Source organism: Thrips palmi, unplaced genomic scaffold, assembly GCF_012932325.1.
Source record: "Thrips palmi isolate BJ-2018 unplaced genomic scaffold, TpBJ-2018v1 HiC_scaffold_18, whole genome shotgun sequence".
Taxonomy (NCBI): Eukaryota; Metazoa; Arthropoda; class Insecta; order Thysanoptera; family Thripidae; genus Thrips; species Thrips palmi.
The window spans coordinates 8854041-8881289 of NW_023144627.1; the positions used below are offsets into that span (position 1 = coordinate 8854041).

The 27249-nt window shown below is 53.9% G+C and overlaps 1 protein-coding gene across 1 annotated transcript; it reads right to left on the bottom strand.

Annotated features, from left to right (window-relative positions):
- Positions 1-126: 126 nt before the first annotated feature.
- LOC117644680 (protein lozenge-like) lies at positions 127-24677 on the bottom strand. The gene is made up of 6 exons (XM_034384292.1): positions 24533-24677; positions 21612-21873; positions 15226-15339; positions 7607-7753; positions 250-368; positions 127-180 (listed from the first exon to the last, which is right to left on the bottom strand). Exons 1-6 carry the CDS (start codon positions 24635-24637, stop codon positions 127-129), a joined length of 801 nt encoding a protein of 266 aa, XP_034240183.1. The 5' UTR covers positions 24638-24677.
- Positions 24678-27249: the final 2572 nt, after the last annotated feature.

Sequence of the window (27249 nt, forward strand, 5' to 3'; positions counted from 1 at the left end):
TTCGGTTCGAGTCCCGTTTAGCGACTCTGCAGCTCAAAACGCGTCTAGAGTTTTGGCCGCCTCCACCGGGAACGCCTGCCACGAACCAGGTAGGCAGCCCGGCGCGCACGGCTGTAGTCTGGCGGCCTACCCCGGCTCTGGCAGGGGCCTCTCGAACTCGGCGAGGGTCTTCGCCGCGGTCTTACCAGTGGGGAGGTGCGCCATGCTGGCGTCGGGCTGCGCCATGGCGTTGGGGTGCACGCCGTGCACGGGCGTGGCCGTGGGGCCCAGGTCGCCGGGGTACGAGTAGGCCGGCGGCTGCAGCGGCGAGTAGGAGGACGTGTAGGGCTGCCACGAGGACTCGGCCACGGGCGCGCCGGTGCAGGACTCTGCAACAATAACACCACCTCGTCAACAACAACAACAACAACAACAACAACAACAACAACAAAACGGCGTGACTTTGCTTTGCCCCTGGCGGGGATCGAACCCGCGGCCCTGAACCCGGACGCGAAGCGCGCACCGAGTCGACGAACCCAACACCTTGAGCAAGGCTGAGCCAGGCCGAGCACGCGCGCCAGCGTCTCCAAATTCCACGGAAAAGACTTGTTTCATATTTCCGCCTAATGGCAGCGTCATTAGAGCATTATATTTTATTTGTGGCGAGTGTTATTTGAGCAGCGCGCTGCAGGGCCGGGCAGGGCCGAGGGAGTCGGCTCGGCTCCTGGAAAACAATTAAGGGGATGCGGACTCCAGGGACTCCAGGGACTCCAGGGACTCCAGGACTCTATCCCTGCCGTCACGAGCGCCTCGGCTCTGCCGGCTCTGCCTTCGCTGCCTTAGCCACTCGGAACACGTACCGACGAAACAGACTCGAACAGACCCGATGGCTCGGGACGGCCCCAGAGCCTGGCTGCCTTCCGTTCGCAGGCGCACAGTGGATTTGCCAAAAGACCGGTGGAGGCGGTCAAAATACCGGACGCGTTTTGAGCTCCAGAGCCGCTAAGCAGGACTCGAACCGAACGTGTGACCCCACCAATGGATAGCTCTCCGAACGAGGAATCCATCGGTGGGGTCACACGTTCGGTTCGAGTCCCATTTAGCGACTCTGGAGCTCAAAACGCGTCGAGAGCTTTCGCCTCCTCCACCGGCTGGCCCACTGTGCGATGGCACCTTTCGAGCAAAATGGCACACCTTTCCAGCAACACCTTTCCCACGGTCCCGCCGGCGAGAGAGCGGGAGGTGTTTCCGAACGCTAAAGTGCATCGAATTCTTTTTTCTCGTCCTTTTCTGTCTGTGTGTTGGTGCGCGCGCGGTAGCACAAGGAGAAACATAAGTCCGGTAGGAAAGGGGGGCAAGGGGAGGGGGTCAGAGAGGAGAAAATGAGCGGGGGGGGGGGGGAGCGGCCGAGCAGTCCACCTTAGCACCTCATCTCCCGCTGCCCCACCTCTTCCATTACAAGACCGACGCCATTTTCTTTTCCAGGCGTAAGTACACTCCGAGCGAGGCGACGTTTTTGTTTGTTTTGTGTCGCTTTAGTTTGGGGAACAACTACACCGGAAAAAGACAAGGAGGCACTCACTCACAGACGGACGTCATCCAAACAGCAAGTCAGAACCAAGTCCAAAAATGAGGTCAAACTGGCACCGCGTGATGTCATTTGGACGCCGAAATTTCATCCTTTAACCTCATTTGTGGCCCGAGTTTGAACTGCTCCTCTTTGGGTACATGCAACACCCACTATTCAATTTGGACGAACACCCTCAAGAATATAACCTTACCAACCGAACCAGGACCAACTTAACCTAACCTAACTCGTCACATCGTGCAGTGTCAGATAAAACCAGAGGAAAGTCCGTGGGCGACTGGGCTGTGAAACAACACTGTAAACGGCTGCTGGAAGCAGTAGAGTCCTCCAAGGGTAGCTATGGCGCCCCGGCCCGTCCCGGCCCGTCCCGGCCGTAGGTACACTGTACTCCGAACAGTGCCGCACAGGGCCGGTAATCCAACAATGCTAATCTCTGCAATTATAGCCACATACACATTACGCTGCGATGAGTGGAGGCGGGGCGAGGCGGGGCCCCGCGGGGGAGGGAGAGCGAGTATCACATCGGGTAATAGCAGGTCAGAAACAAGACAACCACACTGGTAATGAGCCCGGATCCCGGATTGCGTTCGGGAGTGTCATTTCGTCTGTCTCAACAAGGACGCCGTGCCGTCGTCGACGCGCTGCAATCTCCTCGTTTTTACCCAAACAATATCGGATGGAATGAGCCGAGACTCCTCCGCCTGCGCACAGTGGGCCGGAAGACCGGCGCAGGCGGCCAAAATCCGGGACGTGTTTTGGGCCCCAGAGTCGCTAAATGGGACTCGAACCGAACGTGTGACCCCACCAATGGATTGCTCTCCGAACGAGGAACCCGTTGGTGGGGTCACACGTCCGGTTCGAGTCCCGTTTATCGACTCTGGAGATCAAAACGCGCATCATCTGCTAAAAAAGAAATGTGTGCGAAAAAAGTGAGAAGAAAGCGAGCCCTTTGCAGGGTTCAAGGTGGGGAGCTCGATTTCAAGGAGTCAAAGCTCATGCGCCCGGAGGATGCACCTGCCACTCGGCGACACCGGAGCGCCTTCACCGGAACTCTACCTTTTTCCTTAACTTTTTTATTTTTTATTTTCTTTTTATGCACCAGTGGGCTTCAAAGTCTAGTGGAGAGGGCAGCAACGCATGATCAAACTCGGCCTCAGGTCTCTCGTGCGTTACAGTCTCCGGGAAGACCCGCCAGACGACCGGTGGAGGCGGCCAAAACTCTTGACGCGTTTTGAGCTCCAGAGTCGTTAAATGGGACTCGAACCGAACGTGCGACCCCACCAATGGATTCCTTGTTCGGAGAGCAGTCCATTGGTGGGGGTCACACGTTCGGTTCGAGGCCTGTTTAGCGACTCTTGAGCTAAAAACACGTGGAGAGTTTCGTCCGCCTCCACCAGTCTTCCCTCGGCCGCTTTTCATTATAGAAAAACACAGACGACTCAATCAACAACGGAAAACAACAACAATAACAACAAAATGAAGGTGGAAAAAATGCGTTCCTGCTTTGCACGTCTCGTTTGCCATTACGCACAGTGGCTGCCTGCTTGTGGTGTGGGTGCAGAGAGCGAAGCGCCGAGCCTCGCCGCGCCTGAACAGCGAGTCAAGCCTCGAGTCAAGCCGAGGTCATATTCCCACGCTCGATGGAATGACAGCGTCAGATGCAACAGCATCTGCAGTTTGCAGCGAACACTACCGCCGGTAATAAGCGAGGAGGGGAGCCAAGGAGAGCGGCGACGTGGAGAGCAAGACCAAGCACGACCACGGCGGAGGGCACGACCATGGTGGAGGCATGACCACCATGGTGGAGGCATGACCATCATGGTGGAGGCATGACCATCAGGGTGGAGGCATGACCATGATGGAGGCATGACCACCATGGTGGAGGCATGACCATCATGGTGGAGGCATGACCATGGTGGAGGCATGACCATCATGGTGGAGGCATGACCATCATGGTGGAGGCCTGACCATCATGGTGGAGGCATGACCATCATGGTGGAGGCATGACCATCATGGTGGAGGCATGACCATCATGGTGAAGGCATGACCATCATGGTGGAAGCATGACCATCATGGTGGAGGCATGACCATCATGGTGCATGACCATGAAGTTCTTGAAAAGATGAAGAGCCGTGGACTGAACATGGTGTGATAGGCCTCCCAGCAAAATACGACAATCTTTTCCCCCTTAGGTTAGACAGGCCTCTCGCTGGCAGGCGTCGATCTGGACGACCGAGAAGTGGGGCAAAAAGTCCATCTCTGGCCCAGTCCGTTGGTCGCGTAGTTTTACAGCGTAATGCGCCTGACATGTGATTGAAACTAACGACCGATAGGGCCAATCCGAGGAAAAATTTGATCAGGTCCGGGCGAGATTGCGCCTGGCATGGCGGGGCTGGCGGGATGGGCCGTCGAGCGGAGCGGCAGGCCGGCTGGCAGGCAGGCAGGCAGGCAGGCAGGCAGGCAGGCTGGCTGGCAGGCAGGCAGGCAGGCAGGCAGGCAGGCAGGCAGGCAGGCGCGGGCTAACAGCAGCGGCATTAGAAATTGGACATGCTCAGCTTTGGAATTGGACCACTCTGGGCCCTGTGATTGAGCCGGCCTGCCAGTAGTCCTTTCTGAGACTTCATCGCCGTCTTACGTGAAAACGCTACACTGTCAGCAGCACAATTGCGAGCTTGCTGCGTTCGGGAACAGTGGGCCAGAAGACCAGCGCAGGCGGCCAAAACTCTAGACGCGTTTTGAGCTCCAGAGTCGCTAAACAGGACTCGCACCGAACGTGTGACCCCACCAATGGATTCCTCGTTCGGGGATTGCCTGTTTCTCGGGTTCTGGCGAAAGGGCTGCTTCCATGGCATGGCAACCCTCAGCCTACAACGCAATACTGCCAAAAGTGAAACTCTGGGAAACAAACGGACTGATGAATGGGAGACAGAGAGAGGGTGAGGAAGGCAGAGAGGGAGAGAGAGAGAGAGAGAGGATAACTTAACACATACAAGGTAGATGGAATCACGTCTCGGCGTATGAGCCATTGCACTGCGTCAGTACTGCCTCCGCATTACTACTTGCTCGCTCCTCTCTCTCTCTCTCTCTCTCTCTCTCTCTCTCTCTCTTTTTCTCTCTCTCGCCAGCACGGTACTCCGGGTGATCGCATCCTCAATCGTTTCGCACCACTACTCGAACAGACGATCTCACGACACTGCCAAAATCGGCGACGCCAGCCTCAGCACCAACGGAGATCGAAAATAAAGTTTGAATCAAAAATGCCAGAAAGACAAATCCGTGGATTTATTGTGTGTCTGGTCTGAGCGGACTTGTTGAAGTTTTGTAATACACTACGTTATAAGATGTATTTTATTTTGTATCGCCGTTACGCGTACACACAAGCACACACAGACACAAACAGACACACAGACACACACACTAGCACAGCCGCGCGTCATAACATCTGCCAGGGCTTTTGTTTGGCTGAAATTACCCACACGAATAAAGTAACTGGGAGGCTCACGCGATACACCTCTTGCGTGACCGCCGTGTCAAGAGTGCGTGCGTGTGCGTGACCGAGAGAGGGAGAGAGAGAGAGAGAGAGAGAGAGAGAGAGAGAGAGAGAGAGAGAGAGAGGAGAGGGGGAGGAGAGGGGGGGGGGAGGAGAGAGGGTGAGAGCCACACTATGCCCTTTACCCCCTTCTCTCGACCTATGCGTTCAAAAAACGCGACAACAGCAGCAAGTGACCCGCGGCAGCCGGACAGACGCGCAGCCAGCCAAACAGGGCGGCTGCAAGGGCGGCAGTCAGGCAGCCAGGCAGGCGCCAACCTCACCTGTGGTCTGCTTTACCGACCGCACCGCGCCGGGCAGGCCGGGCCACACTCCGGCAGGTCCACCGCGGCACCGCGGCCCACCCCGCAGTGTGCCTGCACGCCGCCGCGAACATCCGTGCAGTGCAGCTAGCGCCAGCGTGCGCGAGGACCGCCAACGCCCGCGAGCCTCGGGCACAGTGGGCCAGAAGACCGGTGGGGGCGGCCAGAACTCCAGACACGTTTTGAGCTCCAGAGTCGCTAAGTGGGGCTCGGACCGAACGTGTGACCCCACCAATGGACTGCTCTCCGAACGAGGAATCCATTTTGGTGGGGTCACACGTTCGGTTCGAGCCCCGTTTAGCGACTCTGGAGCTCCAAACGCCACCGGGTGACGAGTACGCCACGTAGAGATCACTCGCAGTGTGGGCGTTTAAAGGAAGAGCATAAGGAGGGACGGGCCAGCTGATGCTCCATTGATGGGTTTCATTGATCCTCACTCCTCACCCCAGCCTCCGGGCAGGCAGGCGGGGCAGGCACACCTCGGACTCGTCTACCTGATCCAGCGCCTCGTCTGATCGACTTTGATTCCCCGGTCTCCGGTTACAACGTGCGCCCCAGCGCGCAGTACTCTCGGCTTGTTTTCATCTTATATAAATACGGTTTCTCGTTGTTTCGAGCGCGTAAAATCGCGCTGATGGTTTTAAAAAAAAAAATTATGGTCTTTTGGAAGTGCGATTAATATTAGTATAGGAGCTTTGTGATGAGAAGTCCAAGTGATTTCTGGTCAATAAAGTTTTAACATGTGATCCCGTCATCAAATCATCAATAAGTGACAAACATTTTGTTTTTAGGGAGTCTAATCAAAACATGGAGTCAAAAATAAAGCATGCCTTTGAAAATCCGAGCGCCCTTTCTAACGGTGCTCCTGAAGCTGTACAAGCTGGCCGTGCTGGTGGCCGTGCCAGGGCACTTGGTGTCGGGCACTTCATGGTGGCAAGGCCAGGCCTGGCCAGGCATTGCCGGCATACGGTCCCGCGGTACCGGCGTAACTGCCCAGCCGCCTCCACCGAGATGCGAGGGTTTGCCTCGCCCCGCCGCGCTGCTCGGCGGGCGGGCCTCGGTTGGGTTTCACGCCCCTCCCCTCCCCTCCAATCACTTCCTGGCCGAAGGGGCGGCGGCGGTAGGCCGTGAGGGTCAGCCAGGTTGTCGCGACAAGTTCGGAAAGGGTTCGCAAACAAATCCAAACTGTCGACAAATCGGACACACAACGGGGACTCATGTTTCGGAAGGTCTGCCTGTTATGTTCGCTGCTAAACGGAACTCGAATCAAACCCATGCTGCCCTAGGAAAGAGTTTTGACCGAGACCCGAGAGCCATTTTGAGGAACGCCCTGCGAAGTTTTTGAAACTTTGGTCCTCTGTTCCGCTGACGAGCAGAAAAGGAGCGAAGCGTCTCTGACGAATCAAGGCGATTTAGAAATAATTATAAGAATCCAGATGGACACTGTTCGGACGGCGGCCGGGGTGGCAGTGCCAGAAGGGGTGGGGAGAGAGAGAGGGAGAGAGAGAGAGAGAGAGAGAGAGAGAGAGAGAGAGAGAGAGAGAGAGAGAGAGGGGGGGGGGGGTGAGAGGGTGGAGGGACACGCCGTTTGACACGTCGATAATTAGTCTCAGGCTAACACCTAATTATACAGTGTCACTAACACGGTTCTGGACCCGGATCGCAGGAAGAGAGGGAGGGGGGGGGGATGGGTGGCACAGCCCCGTAGTCCAGCGAGGGAGCAAGTTGCAGGCCGATCCTAGCGAATCTCAGCACGCCGAAGATCTGGAGGGTTCGCTGGAGAGCTTGCTGGAGAGCTTGCTGGAGAGCTTGCTGGAGAGCTGGATGGAGAACTTGCTGCAGAACTTGCTGGAGGGCTCAGCCCGGCTCAGCTTATCCAGCGAGGAAAACCCCAAAATGACGACCGTTTACCAAATGTCAACGCTGAAGGCGCGCGAAGGCGCCAAGGGTGATCAAGGTGACTCCTCGGGACACGGACGTCCCATAATGTCTGACGCGTTCTCACGGTCAAGAACCTTCACCATGATATGAAAAGTTTAAGTTAACCTTAACTTGACCCCTAACTTTAACTTGAACCCCTAACTTTCACTTGCATTCAAGTTAGGGGTCCCAAATGACAGCCTTATCGTCACTACAAATAGTGTGGAGAATCTTCGACATGGCACTTTTAGGGTGTGGTGTACGTACCGTGCGACGCCGTGGTGGAGGACCCGGTGGGGCTCTTGAAGGCCTCGGACTTCCTCCTGAAGGACTCCAGCTCCCGCAGGTGGCTGAAGGGCGACTCCAGGAAGGGCCGCTGGCCCAGCGCGATGGCACGGAACTGGTGGTGCTGGCCTGCTGGCAGACCGAATGCAAGGCGGTTACTTTTCGATGCTTCGCAGTGGATTTTCCAGAAGACCGGTGGAGGCGGACGCGTTTTGAGCGCCAGAGTCGCTGAACAGGACTCGAACCGAACGTGTGACCCCACCAATGGACTACTCGTTCGGAGAGCAATCCTTTGGTGGGGTCGCACGTCCGGTTAGCGACTCTGGAGCTCAAAACGCGTGAAGTGTTTTCGGCCGCCTCCACCGGTCTTCTGGCCCACTGTGCAGGGTAGGTGCCACATTTCTGTACGTTTCTTGTAAAACATTGAACAGTTAGTATAGCAGTTCCGGTCCACTGTACGTAGGTACTGCACTGTGGGGTGTCGGGAAAGAGGGGGGGGGGGCTGCAACGCACGGTGTTGTCATTTACCGGAGGGCTGCGGTTTACAGCGACTAATTGAAAGACCGGCGATCCATTTTTAATGAAATCAAATATGCATTTTGAGCAGGGTCGCGCTGATCGGCGGGGCGTGCATCGCGTCCCTCTCTCTCTGTCTCTCTCGCACCTGCACGGGACGCGCCACGGGTGCTACGAGTGCGAGAGAGACAGAGAGTCTGCTGGCCCTGGCCCGCCCTGGCCCGCCCTCAAACATTCATGGGCCGCGCTTTCAGAGTCGACCATCGCGAACCTGACCAGATTCCGCGTTTTGGGGGGCGAGCCTCGCGACCAACCTGGGATAATACATATCTGCCCTGCACTAAAGTAAAAAATTACACTTCTACAATAATTTAACTTGTGTGAAAATTTTTTATTTTTTGTCAAACTTTATTAGACACGAAGTAGCCAATGTGGCCCCAAAATTTTTTACGGTTCTATTTTTACGAACACTTTTTTTTTGGTGTACATGCGACACTGTACTATACGCACCGTGCTGACGACTCTTCCTGCGAATAGCGTCACCTGTCGACAGCGTTTATTCGCAGCGCTTGTGGCGTAGTTTTGCAAAGCGATCGCGTGCGGGCGGAGTAGGGGGGCCGCCGTAAGCCACGCGGCAGCGAAATAGTTTCTGCCATCGACTAACCCCGTTTTATTATTATCATTTCGTTTCCTAGCCTTGCCAGCCCGGCTAGCCTCGTTAGAGCCGAGCAGACCGCAGAGCCGGCAGAGCCGGCGCAGTCCCACGGCACACCAAGCGGCCGCGCCGCCGCGCAGTAGGCCAGAAGACCGGCGCAGGCGGCCAAAACTCTTGACGCGTTTTGAGCTCCAGAGTCGCTAAATGGGACTCGAACCGAACGTGTGACCCCACCAATGGATTCCTCGTTCGGAGAGCAATCCATTGGTGGGGTCACACGTTCGCTTCGAGTCCCATTTAGCGACTCTGGAGCTCAAAACGCGTCTGGGGTTTTGACTGCCTCCAACAACGTTGCCCTACGTCCGTTTCGACGGGACAATGACGTCACTTCGACCTGATTTCGACCGCCTGCTTCTCGGACGCGACACGCGTCGCGGGTTCGATCCCCGCCACGTGCCCACTTAACCCTGTCATGTGGTAAAAAACGTTGCCCGCCACTTTTTGTTCCAATTTGGAGAGGAGAGAGAAGGAGAGGGGAGGGGGGATAGAAAGAGAGGGAAATAGAGAGAGAGGTGGTGAGAGAGAGAGGATGAGAGAGGGAGAGAGGAAGTTCCAATAAAGGATCGGAAGAAATGGATGACTCGGGGCGAAGAAACTTGGGCCTTTTGTGCGACCACAAAAGGGCCGCCGCGATGCCTCACAGTTCTTGGCCGGGCACGGCACGGGTATCATGGCAACAATAGGGAGGTTCATTGTGACTGGGCCAGGTGGGCGAATAGCAGGTAATGGCACCAATTAGAGTGAGAGAGTGAGGTTAGGACACCCTTCTTCTTCCTGCGTAGAAAGCGAATGTCCGCGTCAAGCGCTCCGCGTTTATTTTGCCGCGATGTTTGTCGTCAGACTAGTGCACAGAGGATTTGCCAGAATACCGGTGAGGCGGTCAAAATCCCGGACGTCTTTTGAGCTCCAGAGTCGCTAAATAGGACTCGAACCGAACGTGTGACCCCACCAATGGATTGCTCTCCTAACGACGAATCCATTGGTGGGGTCACACGGTCGGTTCGAGTCCTGTTTAGCTACTCTGGAGCTCCAGACTCCTCCAGACCCCTCCAGACCCCTCCAGATGGTCCAGCTCCGGCCGGCCACGTCACCCGCGCCACTGTAGGGCACATATTAATACCGAGCGTATAAGGAAATGCTAGTTGGAGGCGGGCGACCTTCGGACCTTCAGGCTAGCCTTCAGGCTTGCCTTGCCTTCAGACCAGCGGCAGGATCGGAGCAATACTTGCAACGTAATGACAAGAAAGCCATCAACAAATAAGGAGTCAAGCGAGAGGCAGTGTTGCCACAATAAGTAGGCGAAAATTAACACGATGCACCAGAGAGTCCAACCTCAGCCTGCGTGCTAGGCAACTTGTAGAAACGAAAGCTCAGATACTCCACAGTAGGCGCAGGCTGAAGTTGGCATCCCTTTCGACGCTGGTACATACGGGGATTTTTGCCCACTTGTGTGGCAGCACTGACCAAAGACAAAAGTCATTGCAGGTGGTTTTTTTTTCGTCAGGGTGGCCGCCCTGGCCTCCTCGTTCCCGCGCGAAGGTGGACAGTGTAGCTTGTGATGAGAAAGGCTCTGTCTCTGTCATTACAGTAATCGGCCCGAAACCGATTTTAATGCCCTGTAAACGGATCCACAGTGGCGCCGCCTACAGCGGCACTCGGGGAACTACCACTCGACGGAAATCACCGTCTGTGAAGCGAAGGGCGCTTGGTTCGAATCCAGCTTCCAGCCGCCGAGATTTCGACTGACTCTCAAAGACAATCCGAGTTGTTATTATTTCGACTCGCTCAGGCTCGTGGGAACCCAATGCGAAAGGTGAGGAAAACGACTAGGCGATATGATTATCATTATTGTTGTTGTTTGCAGGTAGGCATTTCCGCTGGCACATAAGGTGCCCATGCTCGCACGCCGCTGCGGCTCTCTAGCTACTGGATGTGGCAATTGGCTACACCGGCTACACTGCCAAGCGAAGCCTGTTCGATACCGTTCCGTTTTCAGGGGTGCCAGTGTTGCCACACTCAGAGTGGGCAAATATTCCCACAATGCACTCGTATCGAAAGGGTTGCCAACCTCAGCCTGCCTACTCGGCAATATCTGGGTTTTGCTCACAAGTTTGCATGAGGGCAAGCTGAGGTTGGCAACCCTTTCGAATTAGCTGGTGCATCGTGTTCATTTTTGCCTACTTGAGTGGTTTCAGCGCTGTTCAGAATCTGAGAGACAGACGGGTCGGCGAACAACTCCGAGAAAGCGTCCAGAGAAGGTTTGAGCAAGAATCCCCCTGTTGCATCCCAGCCTGACCACCGGACGAAGCTCTCTTTATGGGCTTACGGAAAGCCCTGCTCAAGCCCTAAGTCTGCGAGCAGGCCCCACAGTGTAGGGCCCCAAGGGCGCAGGGCCCCACGGGTCAGCAGCAACGTGAAACGGGCAAGGGCCCGAGTGTCAAAACGACAAAAGCATCGTTTTCTGATACCAAGAAAAGTGTACGTCAAAAATAAATTTGTTCTAAATGAAAAAAAAATTGGAAAAAAATTAATGTATTTTATTTTAAAATTAGCCGGTTGCACAAAACGCCGGTGTGCTAGATTTCTCATATTCTCGGAAGAGGACTGCGCGCATAAAAAAACAACACACACACACACACAGCGGCGCGGCCTAGCGCACCTACATCAAGCAGCGATGAAATTTCTTGCGGTCGGGCCGAGCCGCGCTGTCGCTCGGAAGCGGGAGTGAGCGCGACAGAAGAAGAAGGAGGAGAAGGAGAAGAAGAAGAAGTTTCCAGGAGTGGTTAATATCGTCTCATTATTTATATATCCTTCGTTATTAGGCGCGTCGCTTCATAACTAATAGCATTACTAGCGAAATGGGGGAAGGGGTGGGACTGGGCGAGACAGGGTCCTTTGAGACGCTTCGGGGGGTCGGGGCCTTGGGCGGGGCGGGGCGGTGGGCACAGACAGCATCCAGGTGAAATAGTGCCGGGGGGAAAACTTTCTTGCAAACGGATCAAAGTCGACTTTTCCAACTTTCTGAAAATTCGAGTCGCCGCACACTGAAAAAGGCGATCCAAGCAAAAGAAATTGATAAGATGTTCTAAGTCGCCTCACATCTCTACTCTCGCAAAAATTACGTAGATTTTCATTGCAGATAAAATTACACTAAAATTTAGATGTTTATCAGCTGCTCCTCACGTCAGCGTTGACGTTTTTTTTTTTTTTTAAGCTGCAATTTTTGCAGTGGAAAGAAGCGACCTTTGACACACTCAGCAAAGACAGACGAACCGCATCCTTCGGATTAGAAGGTCCCCCGCAGATCCGGCGGGTCCCTGGCGGGTCGGGATGGCAACGCAGGTAATTATTCCAATGACGCCCTGCGCTGCAATTTTGTCGAGTTATCGCACCCGAAAAAGACGCGACACTCTGTTATTAAAACGCAATTACAACTTTTGCACCTCCATTGCGATGTGTCTCAATGAGGATGCCATTTCAATTTTCTTTCTCTTTTTCTCTCTTTTTTCCCCCCGCCTCTGCCGCCCGCCTCCTTTTGTTGTAACGCTGCGGTTGCTGAAAAGGCCGCCGCCAACAAAAACAATAACAAACACTTTTTTGTAATGCAGAATTAACGCTCTCGTCGGTGCCATTCCCATTTTGCACGAGATCCACTCGCAGTGTCGTCGCATAATGAAATAACTTTTGGCAGCAACATTTTTTTTTTAAATATTTTTGCTGTTTGTTTTGTAGTTTGAAGGGAACACTGGGGATCATCTTGGCGATTACTTTAGCCTACGTGCGGAACGGCTGCGCGCTAAGACTGCTGGCCTGTCCGAGTCTGTCTGTCTGTCTGTCTGTCTGTCTGTCTGTCTGTCTGTCTGAGCTCCAGAGTCGCTAAACAGCACTCGAACCGAGCGTGTGATCCTACCAATGGATTCCTCGTTCGGAGAGCAGTTCATTGGTGGGGTCACACGGACCGCCTCCACCGGTCTTCTGGCCCACTGTGGAAGTCGAGAAAGTGCGTCCGGCGGTGAGGCTAGGTTAGGCCGACATGAATGGGACACTCCACTGGAAATCTGGAGCGGATTCGGCGGTTTGCCGAGGCACTGCAAGCACTGCCCATTTCACGCCGGCTAAACCGGCTAACTAGTGGCAAGTTTTTCGGCGAGGGAGAGTAACAGCAGTTGAATCCGACTGACTGGCATTCCAAAACATTTCCAAAGAGAGACGCGAGGAGACGCCGTGCGCACCGCTCGAGACCCGGCAGCAGGTGCAGCAGGGGGAAAGGAGAGAGAGAGAGAGAGAGAGAGAGAGAGAGAGAGAGAGAGAGAGAGAGAGAGAGAGAGAGAGAGAGAGAGAGAGAGAGAGAGAGAGAGATGAAATTAAAATGAACACGAAAAACCACAAAACACTGTTTTCTGGTGCCGCTGTGCGCGGAGCCGGCGCGCGGAGTCGTACAGAACGCACGTACCGCTTTTTTTGATTATTTTTTATTCTTTTTTTAAACTTTTCTTTAACAAACGTAAAGGGGGACGGCTAGATGGACACAGCGGAGATGATGAGCAAGAGAAGCAATAAGACGTGTAGTTGCATAGAAGTGAGACGCGAAAAACGCTGACGAGGGGAGAGAGGAGAGAGAGAGAGAGAGAGAGGAGAGAGAGAGAGAGAGAGAAGAGAGAGAGAGAGAGAGAGAGAGAGGGAGGGGGGTGAGAAGAGGTAGGCCTGCCCGCCACGCAGCCGAGTGTAACGGCTAGGCGCGAAGAGCATCCTCTTTTCCAAACTTCCTTTTTTCGTCGAGTTTTTATATCAATGCCTCTCAAAAGACGCACACTCCTGCGATTGTGAAAGGCGGGCTGGCTGTCGTTTTCGGCGTTGGCCCCCGCAGACACCGTCTCTGTCTCCGTCAGACACACTGCGCGACAACGAGGTTCAACGATGGGGGCGTGCAAGGTTCCCCCGCTGCAAATTGCAGCCTTGGGAACGAGGGGGGAGTGGCTGGGGATCCCTACCCGCGGCACCCGGCACAAGCGACTCGGTTCATCCAGTGCGAGAACATTTTCTTTCTCGTCATGAGAAGTCATGATAATAAAAATGGCAGAGTCCAAATTATTTCAAGAACCAATATAAAGTTACCAGTTCGCCAACTTGATCGTCGGAACGCATCAACATTGTGAATCGTGGGACAACCTTGCCGCCAGCCTGTACGTGACGTCAAACATCGAACCGACGTGGTTTCGACACTCTGATTTTGTCTTTTGTCTTGCACGGACTACGGGTTCTCGCCTCTCAGATAGCAGCGATTCGAACGAAAAGGTGTGTCCCCTAAAAAAAAACATGATGAAAGAGAGAGATAGGAGACTTGCATCCGGACAGCGCCTTTCCGATTGAAACCTCGCCTCAACGGAGCTAGCTGCGTATTGCATTCTCGGCTTATTTAAACGGGAGGCACGGAAGCCCTCCCTCTCTCCCTCTCCCTCTCTCTTCCAAACTGGAAACCGCAGGGAGATGTTGACACGCACCGCTATAATGATCTGCTATTCAATCAATGTAATAAACCTCCCGCACGACACGCCAGTAGTGGCAAATAGACACAATTTCTTTTTTCCTTTCCAACTTTTTTTTTAAAACCTTCATTTTTTTAAAAATTTAGGATATTTTGTGCGCGGTATAAAAAGTTCTTTTGGCTTGGATTGGTTGCTACTTGTGGTAAAAATCTCTCGAAATGTAGGAGTTTGGAGGCTTTTGCTGAGCAGGTTCGAGGCGATGCATCTCGCCCACCGTCCCTGCAAGAGTTTGACGGACTTGGTGACGGCCCGACGGGGGCCACCCTATCCGCGGCAAAGTCGACCGGACTCTGGTTGAAAGTCGACACCCTGTCCGTCCGTCCGTCCGGTCCGAAGGCCCTCCAGGCGCGGGCGTCTATGCTGCAGTGCCGCTACTGCCGCACACTGCCGGGCTGGACACTGGCTGCGTCCTCTCTCTCTCTCTCTCTCTCTCTCTCTCTCTCTCTCTCTCTCTCTCTCTCTCTCTCTCTCCGATCGAATGTCACTTTCGGACGCGTCGGAACCATCGGCTTGGCAGTGACACGGAGCGACACTACGCCTCTTTTTTTTCTCTTTTTATTTAGAGAGCAGGGTTGCATTCCTATAGCTCATCCAGCAGCGGCCTTCAAAGTATTGACGTCCGGCACACGCACCCTACACCGTGAAAATTTAAAACAAATTTTTAAAAAAGATATTGAGGAGAAAGTTTTAAAAAATATTTAGGAATTTTTTTTTTAAAAATTAAGAAAATAACTTAAAAAAAGAGAAAAAAAATGAAAAAAGGCATGCTGCCCCCGGTCAGTATTTGAACCCTAGATTAATGATGAGGCACTCACTCCACTCACTTGTTTTCGAGCGAGGCTCCCGGGGCCCGTCCACCGTCACCTTGATGGCCTTGCTGTAGGTGGCGACCTGCGGCGGCGACGTGTTGACGGTGATGGTGATGCTGAAGCTCTTCCCTGGAACAAAGAGGGAGCCAATTCGCCAAATTTTAGACTTGGGTCCCGAAACCGCCGGGCGACTGCCTTGCCACGGACAGTTGCCTCCAAGGCACTGCCCTTGCCACACCAGAAACGTAGGATTCCCGTAGTATCGGTCAATGGATCCCGTTCACCAGTTCGCCCGATCGCTGCCGCGCTGCCGCGATTGTCTCCCATTGGCCCGATTGGTCACATCATTCCTTCACAGGGTCCTTCAGGTCCTTCACAGGAAGCGGCGCGACTGTCGGCGGCGCAGCGCCACTGGAAGAAAAAACCTTGCTTTCGATAAAACGACTGCCATATGCCTTTCAGAGATATTAAAGAAAAAAAAACTGCTTAGTATGAAGCTAAAAACCAAAGTTTTCTGAACGCAACTCTGAATAAGACTGTCTTAAACAACTGCTTTTCACCTTTGCAGAGATTGCTGCCTGTTTTCTAACAGGAAAGTTAGAAAATAGTTTTTCGAACAATATGACAAACGTTAAGATTTTTTTTCGGCTATAAATCGTTAAGCAAACTGATTGAAGAAACAAAACGCGAGCAACACAAAAACGCTCCTCGATTTTCTTTGGTAATCCTTAGTACGCGAGAAACTCTTGGGCAGCAAGTTCTCCACAGAGTACCGTGAAGCGGATGGTGAATGGACCAACTCGGCCGAGTTTTGTTCTCGTTCTCGCCAGTGCTCTTGCGCACTGCCCGGCACTGCCACGGGGGTGTCAGGCATTCCTCGGCCAGAGGCGGATCCAGAGGTGAGAGGGGGGGGGGGTTCAGCTTCCAGTATGGCTATTTGCTAACTTTCTCAGGCGTTCACGTGCTTTTTAGCATCTAAGAATAAATTCGTGCAGTTTCGGAACAAAAGTGGTGGGGTGGGGCACGGCCCTTGTGTGTGTGTGTGTGTGGCCACCGCCATACACGCAATATGTAACAACAACGGGGTTTCCCGCACCTGACCCAAATGTGTGAGTGCGTGAGTGAGTGAGAGAGAGACAGAGAGAGACACAGAGAGAGAGAGAGAGAGAGAGAGAGAGAGAGAGAGAGAGAGAGAGAGAGAGAGAGAGAGAGAGAGAGAGAGAGAGAGAGAGAGAGCCCTGCGGCGGGACGCCGTACGTTTGGTCTGATAGACACACTGTCTGTCATCCATCCCACGAAAAGCGAGTGCAAGTGCACTGACAAAAAAAAACTTCTGGCAATGTATTTTTCATAAAACCCGAGGGGTGGGGGTTCGGGGGTGCGGGGAGGGGAGTAGAAGTGAAACTGGCTGACCAGCAGACTGCCGGGCCGGCCACGCGAGTGCAGCAGGGTGGTTTGCACACCTGTTCTGACACAAGTCAGTAGCACTACACAATGCGTTTTGCAGGTGAAATCCCAGTGACCGTGAGAGTGTGAAGTTTCAGCTCGGAGCATACAGTGCAACGAGTGCGAGAATTTAAATTTTTGAATTTTTGGCACGCCGGGTCCGTTTTGGCGGGAAGTTCCCACGGTGCGCTGCGAGGCTGCGGAGGCCCGCTCCACTGTTACCGCGCGGGGAATGCCCGCAAAGCGCCGCAAAGAGAAAGTAGTTTCTGGCTGTGTAAGCGGCAGCGAGCCAACCACGAGGTGAAGGCACTTCGCAGTGTACGCGATCCAGAATCAAACGGTGCCTTGCTAATCTAGCAGGCCGTGCGGCAGGGTGGTGACAACAAGTCTCGACCCGATTCCCCGAGGTTCCCCGAGGTTCCGCGACCACAGCCAGGTGACAAACACTTCAATAATAACCAGGCGGCCCCGCAAAGCCGGGACGCTTTCAAAACGCGCGGCAGGAGACGGAAATTGATTCCGGACTTCCCCGTCTACTTCGTGGAACAAAGTGTTTCAAAAATTGAACTGAGCGCACCGCGTCACAGTGGGCCGGAAGACCGGTGGAGGCGGCCAAAACTCTAGACGCGTTTTGAGCTCCAGAGTCGCTAAATGGGCCTCGAACCGAACGTGTGACCCCACCAATGGATTGCTCTCCGAACGAGGAATCCGTTGGTGGGGTCACACGTTCGGTTCGAGTCCCATTTAGCGACTGTAGGGCTCAAAACGCATCCGAGATTTTGACCGCCTCCACCGTTCTTCTGGCCCACTGTGCGACTGAGGCATTTCCGCCAAAGACTCATTCATTTGGCCGCGTCGTTTGCAAACGAGCGCGTTGTGTGATTCAGCATTTAAATAGCGTCCATGCGTGGCGCTCTCACACATGGCACGCGCATGTCTCGCAGAGCGGGCCAGCGCCACACACACACACACACACACACACACACACACACACACACACACACACACACACACACACACACCACGAATCCCAAAAAAAAGAGAAGCATGAACTGCATCTGCTCTTGTCGCTTGGAGGGCAGATGACGATCCTCTTATTGCAACACCCAGCTGCTTCGCCACTTTTCAGTGTAGCGCCTTCGCGTCATTTCACATCATTTAAATCCGCAAAGAGACGACGGCTCTGACTTCGCAAATTGTCATTTCCGTTGAGTTTTGAACATGAGACGGGCAAATTTCGTGTGCAACTCAATCTTTCGGTTGAACTTCGAGAATTGAATTTTGAACAGTGGACTACAATGTTATGGGACTTGTCACAAAACTTAACCGTCGCCTCATAATTTTGGTTGACTTGGACTTGGCATTGGAGTTGCCGCTGCCAGGTAGGTGCCCTGTCGGTGGGCATGGCAGGCAGGCCCGCCCCACATTTGGGCCAAATCCGGCGGGGGGTGTGGCCGTGGGGGCCTTGGGGGCCGTGGGGGCCGTGGGGCGACGAGCCATAACACTGGCTGATTGATTTAGCACGCCGCCTCCCGTTTGTGGCACCTTACTTCACGCGCTGATTTATCGTTCAACTACTCACTGTCACTGCAGCAACAATCCGCGAAAAAAGGGACGAAAATCGAGTTCTCGAACACATGAACAGTGCGCAGTGGCCAAGCCCGGTGGAGGCTCTAGACCCGTTTTGTGCTCCAGAGTCGCTAAATGGAACTCGAACCGAGCGTGTGCAGGCAGGCAAGGTTGGCAACCCTTTCGGCACTGTGCATGCCAGCACAGAACAGTTCCCTCCCGAACGACAATCACAGTGGCGCGGCAACAGAACGAAACATGGGCAAAAACAACGACTGCCGGGAAGTTTGCTTTTCAGAATGTGTCGGCACTGTAGGGAAGCAATGGCAGCGCCGCCACGTACGGGGGGCGTTCGAATCACCTGCCGAGAGAGAGAGAGAGAGAGAGAGAGAGAGAGAGAGAGAGAGAGAGAGAGAGAGAGAGAGAGAGAGAGAGAGAGAGAGAGAGAGAGAGAGAGAGAGAGAGAGAGAGACAGACTATCCTGGGAGGCAGAGTCTGCCCGGAGTCTGCTTCAGTGTCTCTCTTGCACCTACACGGGACACCCCGCGAGTGCGAGAGAGACAGAGCGACGACTCTGAGGGATTCCAAATAATTGCGGGAAGCACCAAGCTCGGCTCTGCGCACGTACGAGGCGCTTGGGTAAGTACACTGCCAACGTGGCGGCGTGGATCGAAACAAAAGACGAGCTAGAGAGGAAACAGCCAAAGGGATCGGCATAACCTGATTCTCTGATTTTTCTTTTGTTTTCAACTTGACTGATTAACACTACTTGGTTGCTGCGTTTCCAATCTAAGTCGAAGACTAGAAGTGGAGCCTGGTCAATATTCTAGAATATTAAAAGAAGTAGTAGACCAGTAGTAGATCCTGATGAATATTCAAAAGTATTGATCAGGGTCTACTACTTGTCTTCAACTACATAATCTTTCAATATTTTTTATGATTGGCAACGCGCGAATCAGGCCGAGTGATCGGCATCATGATCCTTCCTTCCTCGAATCCTTTTTTTTCCTTCTTCATGTTTCTCTTCCGGCGCCCTTTTTCAATCTCCGCACATGCCTTCCCTTCCAGGACCTTCCAGGATGCGATCTCCGCACTGTTTCGGCGAATGGCGCGAATTACGGACAGGATGTACAGTCACTAGAAGGGAACTCACTTATTCATCTCTGCCTCACACTCCCACTTATTTTTTTAAAAAAAATTCCAATCTCAATTTGACAAACTGTTGTTTCAGGCCGAAATTTAAAATACATACTTATTAGGTCATTTTCAGGCAACTTAGGAAAATCAATTAAATTTTTAGTCGATCGATTTCTGTAATTTTCTCAGGGCACTTGGTCTGTGAATGCTCTTTAATTCTTAAAACTGTCATTTATTTTAGAAAAAGAAACGTGACATTAGAAAACAAACCCCTTTGCCCGCGTGGCGCTACATTCGAACGGGCACTTTTGTTTCTAGTGTATCCGACATGGTTCGGGTCGGCGCGGCACGGCGCGGCTTCCCATATGGGGTGAGCCACAAATTGCCCGTTGGCTGGTTGGGAGGTGTGCTATATACACACTGGCCTTGCGTTATCAGTCGGCCATCTGCTCACACACACACACACACACACACACACACACACACACACACACACACGTTTAACGTCCCGCAAGAAAATCAGCCGTGCACTCGAATGATAATTGATTTAAATTTCAGGCGGAAATTTCTCGGCTATATTTATAAATCATTCTTGTATTTTTTGGCAGTGTGGTCGTTGGGCGCGCACAGGACAGGCAACCCTTTCGGTGTGATCTTTATGAAGAATGCATCATCGGGTGGGCCTAGTCGGGCCTGGCCACGCCAAGCAGCACTTCCTATCTACCGGCCCAACAAATTAATTGATTGACAAGAATAATAGTCGAAAATGACGTGTATTTAAGCACCACCGCTTGGTGAAAATTTACTGCATACCTTTTGATTCAAAATCGCAGTTTAGTTCAAATTAACGGACGGCTTTTGGCAAGGCAAATTTTTTTTCTTCAATGTCACATAGGCCTAGTAGTTGGAAGTTTGCAACTGTGTTCATAGATCGTCTCAATTCTAAATTAGACATCAAGACACTTAAAAATTTTCAAAAAAAAAAAAAATGCAGAAAAGTGGTTGAAATTATTGGAAACAGACTCGAGTCGATGCGTTGGCGACGCGTGCACGCAGTTTGCCCCGCCGTGCCGTGCCGTGCCGTGCCGTGCGGTCTGGCGTGTCGCTGTCCGGTCGTCCAAAATCACTACAGCAACTCAACTCGCTCAGCCCGAATATTGTCGGACAGGCCCGCGGCCCATCACGCACCCTTTTCCACCCTCTCCCTCCCTGCTCCCCCTACCCCCCGCCCACACGGATTTACGGGCAACAGTAGGAAAAAACATCAACATCATCAAAAAAATAATCAAAATTAATCAAAAATCATCAAAAATCATCAAAAATCATCACAGTTAATAAAAATTAATCAAAAATCCAAAAACTATTATTGCAGTTAAATTTGTTCCCCAAATTTTACTACATCTTGACGCACTTCAGGGCCAGAGCCCTTGCCGTTTTCGAAAATAATCTAGGAAAGGTGCATGCAGGCTGAGGTAGGCAAGCCCGCGCGACGCGCGTGCATCGTGAGGGGCAACGGTGGCCTACTTTTCTCTCTCTCTCTCTCTCTCTCTCTCTCTCTCTCTCTCTCTCTCTCTCTCTCTCTCTCTCTTCTCGGAACCGATTGTGCTTTGCGCAGTGACGCAGCGCCGCGCTAAAAATGTCGTGCTCGAAATACTGCAGGGCAGTGACGTCGTCGTCGCTCAAACCGAAAAATTAGCATGGCTGCCGGATTTGGGTGCGTCCGTTTGCGCCACTGCAAAATACGGATGAGGCTCCGTCGCACGCGTCACGACGGCACAGTGGGCCAGAAGACCGGCGGAGGCGGTCAGAGTCGCTAAATGGGACTCGAACCGAACGTGTGACCCCACCAATGGATTGCTCTCCGAACGAGGAATCCATTGATGGGGTCACACGTTCGGTTCGAGTCCCATTTAGCGACTCTGGAGCTCAAAACGCGTCTAGAGTTTTGGCCGCTGCACCGGTCTTCTGGCCCACTGTGCAGCCCGGGGGATGCGCGATGCTTATTAGTGGCCGCGGGGGTGCAGGCCAGCAGCGCTCCGTCTCTCTCGCACTCGCGGGGCGGCCCGAGGGCGGCCGGTAGGGGTGCGAGAGAGACGGAGCGAAAGGGGAGGGACTGCCACACTGCGGGATTAGGCCGGACAAGGCGGTGCGGCTGGCCGCCCAGTCTCATTAGCGTCATTCCCCTACCCGTGAATTTAAATATAAATCAAATTAAATTTAAATCTTTCGAAATTGAGAGTAAAACTCACCTCTGCCGCTGCGGCCGACGAACCTCAGGTCGTTGAACTTGGCCACCTGGTTCTTCATGACGGACTGGCAGTTCCGCAGCTCGGAGCAGCAGTTCTCGTCGTTGCCGGCGCGCACCGTGACCAGTGTGCCGTCCAGGATGTCGCCCAGCGCCACCACCTTGAAGGCCACGGGCAGGGTCTTGTTGGAGCGCCAGTGCGTCGGCAGCGCCGAGCACAGGAAGTACGGGCTGCCCGTCCGCACCAGCTCGCCGGGGTGCTCCGCCTGCAACCGGGACGCCGAGGACGCCGTCAACCAGGAGAACAGTGGGCCAGAAGACCGGTGGAGGCGGCCGAAACTCCACACGCGTTTTGGGCTCCAGAATCGTTAAACAGGACTAGAACCAAACGTGTGACCCCACCAATGGATTCCTCGTTCGGAGAGCAATCCATTGGCGGGGTCACACGTTCGGTCCGCGTCCCATTTAGCGACTGTCAGATATGCTGTGAACTTTCAGGCAATCCACACATTTCAGCTCAATTACTTCTTAAGAAGTATCCGTCTGCCTGAGACAACCCCAGTCCGGAGGCCCGGGTTGTTGGCAGTGTACTGACAACGGAAGCGACAGCCTTCACATAGTTGCAGGCTGCATCTCATCTCTGCAGGTGCCTCTGCAGGTACCGACTGCCTGCCTGGTACACTGCGAACACACCAGGGATGCCCTTCACAAGTTACAGGGTTTGCAAAGCCGTGTACCAGGCGCGAGGATCCAGGAAAGGGGCAGTTGGGGTAATCACCACGCCCGAGGGTACTGGACAGGGAGTCCGGAAAGTAGGCAAAAATCACTGAATTTTTTTAACCTGTAACTTGGCATAAAGCAAAATTTTACAACCTCCTTGCAAATCTTGCTGTGCTCAACGGACATTCTAGTGCAGGGCGCAAAGCGATGCCACCGAGTCGCTCTCCCACGGGTTCGTTACGTTCGTTACGTGGTTACGGCGGTAACCATGGCAACCTGGGGCAGACGTGCCGGGCTCCACACGGCGCAAGGGAAGCAAGCCGTGCACTACACCGTTATCACGGCGAAAGCGTCAAGCGGAGTGGTCTGGGCGTCGCACAGTGGGCCAGAAGGCCGGCGGAGGCGGCCGAACCTCGATACGCGTTTTGAGCCCCAGAGTCGCTAAATGAGGCTCGAACCGAACGTGACCCCGCCAATGGATTCCTCGTTCGGAGAGCAATCAATTGGTAGGGTCACTCGTTCGGTTCGGGCCCTGTTTAGCGACTCTGGGGCTCAAAATGCCGGACTCACTCTTTTCCCTAGCAGATGATACTTTTTTTTCTCTCCTCCGAACATCCATCTCGTCGTTTGTCCACATTTACATGCCAACCCCACATGCAGCGCTCTCTACGATTAACTACCACCCGTGAAAATTGACAACACCGAGCAGCTCGATCGCGTTTTCACGGCACCTATTACCGTTTTTTTGATCCACCCCCTCTCCTTTCACCGCTCTCGTAGCCGCTCACATACGGACCGACCTGTCCGTCTGAGCATCTACAAATTATCTTCGAGCTAAACTAGATTCAAGCCGGTGTTTACAAACCACACAGATTTAACCTATTTATTTTCAATTTTAAATGGAAATAAATTAGGAATTTCATGCACTCTTGATCATCATCATCATCATGATCATCATGATCATCATCATGATCATCATCACCATCATGATCATCATCAAAATAATAATATCAATAAAAGTAGTAGTAATAGTAATAATAAAGAAGTCATGTTGACTGCCATCCACGACGCTGAGAAAAAGAACCAACATAAAAATGTTGACGAAAGCAAAGCGGACCGGAAACAAACTAATGCACACTAGTCATGGTTTGCCGAAGAGCTTATCTCGCGGGGTATTTCGGCTGGCGAACGTGTTTGATTTCTTGTCTTTCCTTGATAAGAAACCTCCGTTTTCACGGGCGTGCGCGTGCGGTGCTATGCGAGGAGGCCTCCATACTTGGAACTCCTTCCCGGCTTGGCTCCGCAGTGCGTGCCTGTTTGTGGTTTGCCATCGTTGAGGCGGCCAACCTCAGAGCCTTGACACCGACGCACGCCGACGCACGGCGACGCGCCGAGTTTGACAGAATCGAGAAACCCTTTGCCGAACCCGCTCCCGCCCTTGACCCATACTGCCACCAGCACACCGCTTCGAAAAGTTACAGAGGGGAAAATCAGGAACGTCCACCCAAAAAATCAAAACAGTTCATTCATTCGAAGAAATTTCCTCAAATATAATCAAAAGAAAGGATTTGGTTTTAGATATACCTTAACATTAAGGCCATGAACAAAATCATCTGGTAATTAAAACTAGCAGCCATAAATCAAGAAATTTTCATTTAAAAAAAAAGATTTTTAATGATTGACTTCATAAGTTTTTTATTGATTGTTTTCTCTGTGCCGTAATGCAGGAAGCGGACTCTCTGATTGGAAGGAACCTTATCCCCAGTCTCATGATTCATGCAGCTGTGGTACTGTACTAGAGTGGAGATTTCAGATGGCTACTGGTGTTCATGGCAGTCATGCTTCTGAGTTACTGGGAGTGGAATCACCGCATGCGAATGCAGTTTGTTGCGAGTGACACTCTGGAGTCTGTGATATGTGTCGTCTAACTGGCAGCCTTCGAGGACCACCGAATACTCAGTGGAGCTGGTCAAAATCCCGGACGTGTTTTGCGCTCCAGTCACTAAATACGACTCAATCAGAACGTGTGACCCCACCAACGGATCGCTCTCCGAACGAGGAATTCATTGGTGGGGTAACACGTTCGGTTCGAGGCCTGTTTAGCGACTCTGGAGCTCAAAACGCGTCTGGAGCTTTGGCCGCCTTCACTGGTCTTCTGGCCCACTGTGCGCCACGCTTGATCGGCGCCGCGGGCCATGCACTCACCTGCACTTCGCACAGCACCCTCTCGGTCCACCACATGTCGTCATTGCTGTTGTTGTTGTTGCTGCTGGTGTTGTTATTGTTGTTGTTGTTGGAGGCGTCGGCCATGGCGGCCCGCCGCCGCTTGGTCTTGGTGCCGGAGGACGGCGGCGTGGGGGCGGCCGTCCCCGCCACGCAGTCCGCGGGGGACGCGGCGTCGCCCGGCACCGGCAGCGAGCTCAGGGGCAGCTGCATCTGGTCGCCGGGGTGGTGCAGCCCGTTGGTCATGTCCGCCAGGAGGCGGCCTGCACCGCGCACCGCGCGCACCGCGGCGCCAGGGCCTTGGGGGCCGTCGGGGCCGCCGTCGGGGCCGTCGTCAGGGCCTCCAAGGCCTTGCCGGCGGCGCCCCACCTCCCAGTGCCCCCCCGGGCCCGCGCACTGGGGCGTCGCCGCGGCCCGCGGGGGCGGAGTGCACCAGGGATCACTGATTGCTCTTCATCATCACCGCCACCACATCACTGCACTGTATCACTCGTAACACTGCACTGGAGCACTCACACGCACGCACACACACGTGCCACTGCACACACACACACACACACACGCTCGCGTGGAGAGGGCGCGCGGAGAGACGGCGGTCCGGAGCCCAGCGCGACCGGGCACAGACTTGGAGCGGCGCGCGGCGCGGCGCTCGGAGCGGCGGAGCGCGCGGACGCAGCGCCACCTCGCGGCGAAGGGCGTAAGCAGCCAGCGCGCCAGCCATCGGGCCGAGCAGCGCGGCAGCGCACAGTGGGCCAGAAGACCGGTGGAGGCGGCCAAAGCTCTAGACGCGTCTTGAGCTCCAGAGTCGCTAAGCGGGACTCGAACCGAACGTGTGACCCCACCAATGGATTGCTCTCCGAACGAGGAATCCATTGGTGGGGCCACACGTTCGGTTCGAGTCCTGCTTAGCGACTCTGGAGCTCAAAACGCGTCTAGAGTGGTAAGGCCGGATGGAACTGCCCCTTGGTGGTTGCACAGCAGGCCTCACTTACCTGTCATGCCATTTTCTCCTACGCATCACTGACCTCAAAACCGAAGACGTTCAAAATTACATTCAAATCGTACCGCTCAGTTTCGTTTTCCACAGATAGTGTGATCAGCAGAGCCCCCGGCTTCGCCGAAAACACGTTATCTCCGTTCGACACGGCAGTCGTTGCTTTTTGTCGGTGTAGCAGTGCAGCCAGCCACCGAAAGATGTTCTGGTTCCGACACCTGCCCAGCGCGGCCCAGCGCGGCGTAGCGCAGTGTAGCGCCCAGCGGTCGCCACTTCCGAGAAGCGGCCGCTCTGCACAGTTCCACCCCGGCTACTGTACTTACGCAAGCAGTGCAGTTGGAACAGCTGGACAGAGGCGGGCCGCTGAGTTCGATTGATAGTGGGCATCCCGTTTCCTATGACAGGGCGGCCTTTCCACACTGTGAAATTCGCTCGTGCGACTGCCCCGCAGCTACGACACAGTGGGCCAGAAGACCGGCGGAGGCGGCCGAAACTCCAGACGCGTTTTGAGCTCCAGAGTCGCTAAATGGGACTCGAACCGAACGTGTGACCCCACCAATGGATTCCTCGTTCGGAGAGCAATCCATTGATGGGGTCACACGTTCGGTTCGAGTCCTGTTTAACCAGAGTCACTAAATGGAACTCGAACCGAACGTGTGACCCCACCAATGGACTCCTCGTTCGGAGAGCAATCCATTGGTGGGGTCACACGTTCGGTTCGAGTCCCGTTCAGCGACTCTGGAGCTCAAAACGCGTCCGGGGTTTTGACCGCCTCCACCGGTCTTCTGGCCCACTGTGGGCCGCCATTATGCATTGGGGAACTACGAGTGCGCCACCACGTCAGCGATAAGGCGGGGCCGCCAGGGCCGCCAGGGCATCCCCTGCAGCCCGGGGCCCCAAATTCACGACGCGTGCTCGACCTCGCCCCGTCTCTCTCGCACTCGTGGACGCGCTCGCGGAGCCGTCGGGCACCGTCGGGTGCGAGAGAGACGGAGCGACAAGAGCGCTGCCCGCGGCCGGGGGAAGGCCCGCCGGAGAAAGTGAGGGGATGCTGCGGGCCCGCGCGGCCCCGCGACCCGTTGCGACACTTTAAGACGCGTGGTGGGCGTGGTCAACGCGTCCATCTCAAGCGCGGCCTGCTGCACTCTGGACTGTACTTCTCGTTTGGTATACTCGTTTGGTACAGTCCGCCCGGACAATGGCTCGGCCGCCTCGGTGACCGTGACAAGAGGTAGTCTTTCCAGTCGGCCACACACTGGAAAAGCGGGTGTGTGTGTGTGTGTGTGTGTGTGTGTGTGTGTGTGCGTGTGTGTGTGTATGTGTGTGTGTGTGCAAGCAAGTGTGTGTGTGTGGGTGTGTGTGTGTGACTCTTGGGCAAATCTCTAGCACTTTCCGGCACAGTTCACAGAAAAACAGGATGACCGAAGTGGTCATGAGTGTGTTGTGTTCCCCAGCTTGCGTTTGTTCACCAACGAACGAATCCATGACTGTTCGGATCTAACAGCGACGATTCCCCACCCCAGCGTCTCTGGGCAAAGGGTTTAAAAACAAAAAACTCCCTGTAAGTGATTGTAGCACGCTTTATCCCTTAAACAAACTTCCACAAATTGGCAAGATCTTTTCTTAACAGTGTGTGGCACAAGTTTATATAACCGCGACTCCCAGGGTGATCGATGACCGCGATATTGTCGAGATTTTGTCGCCA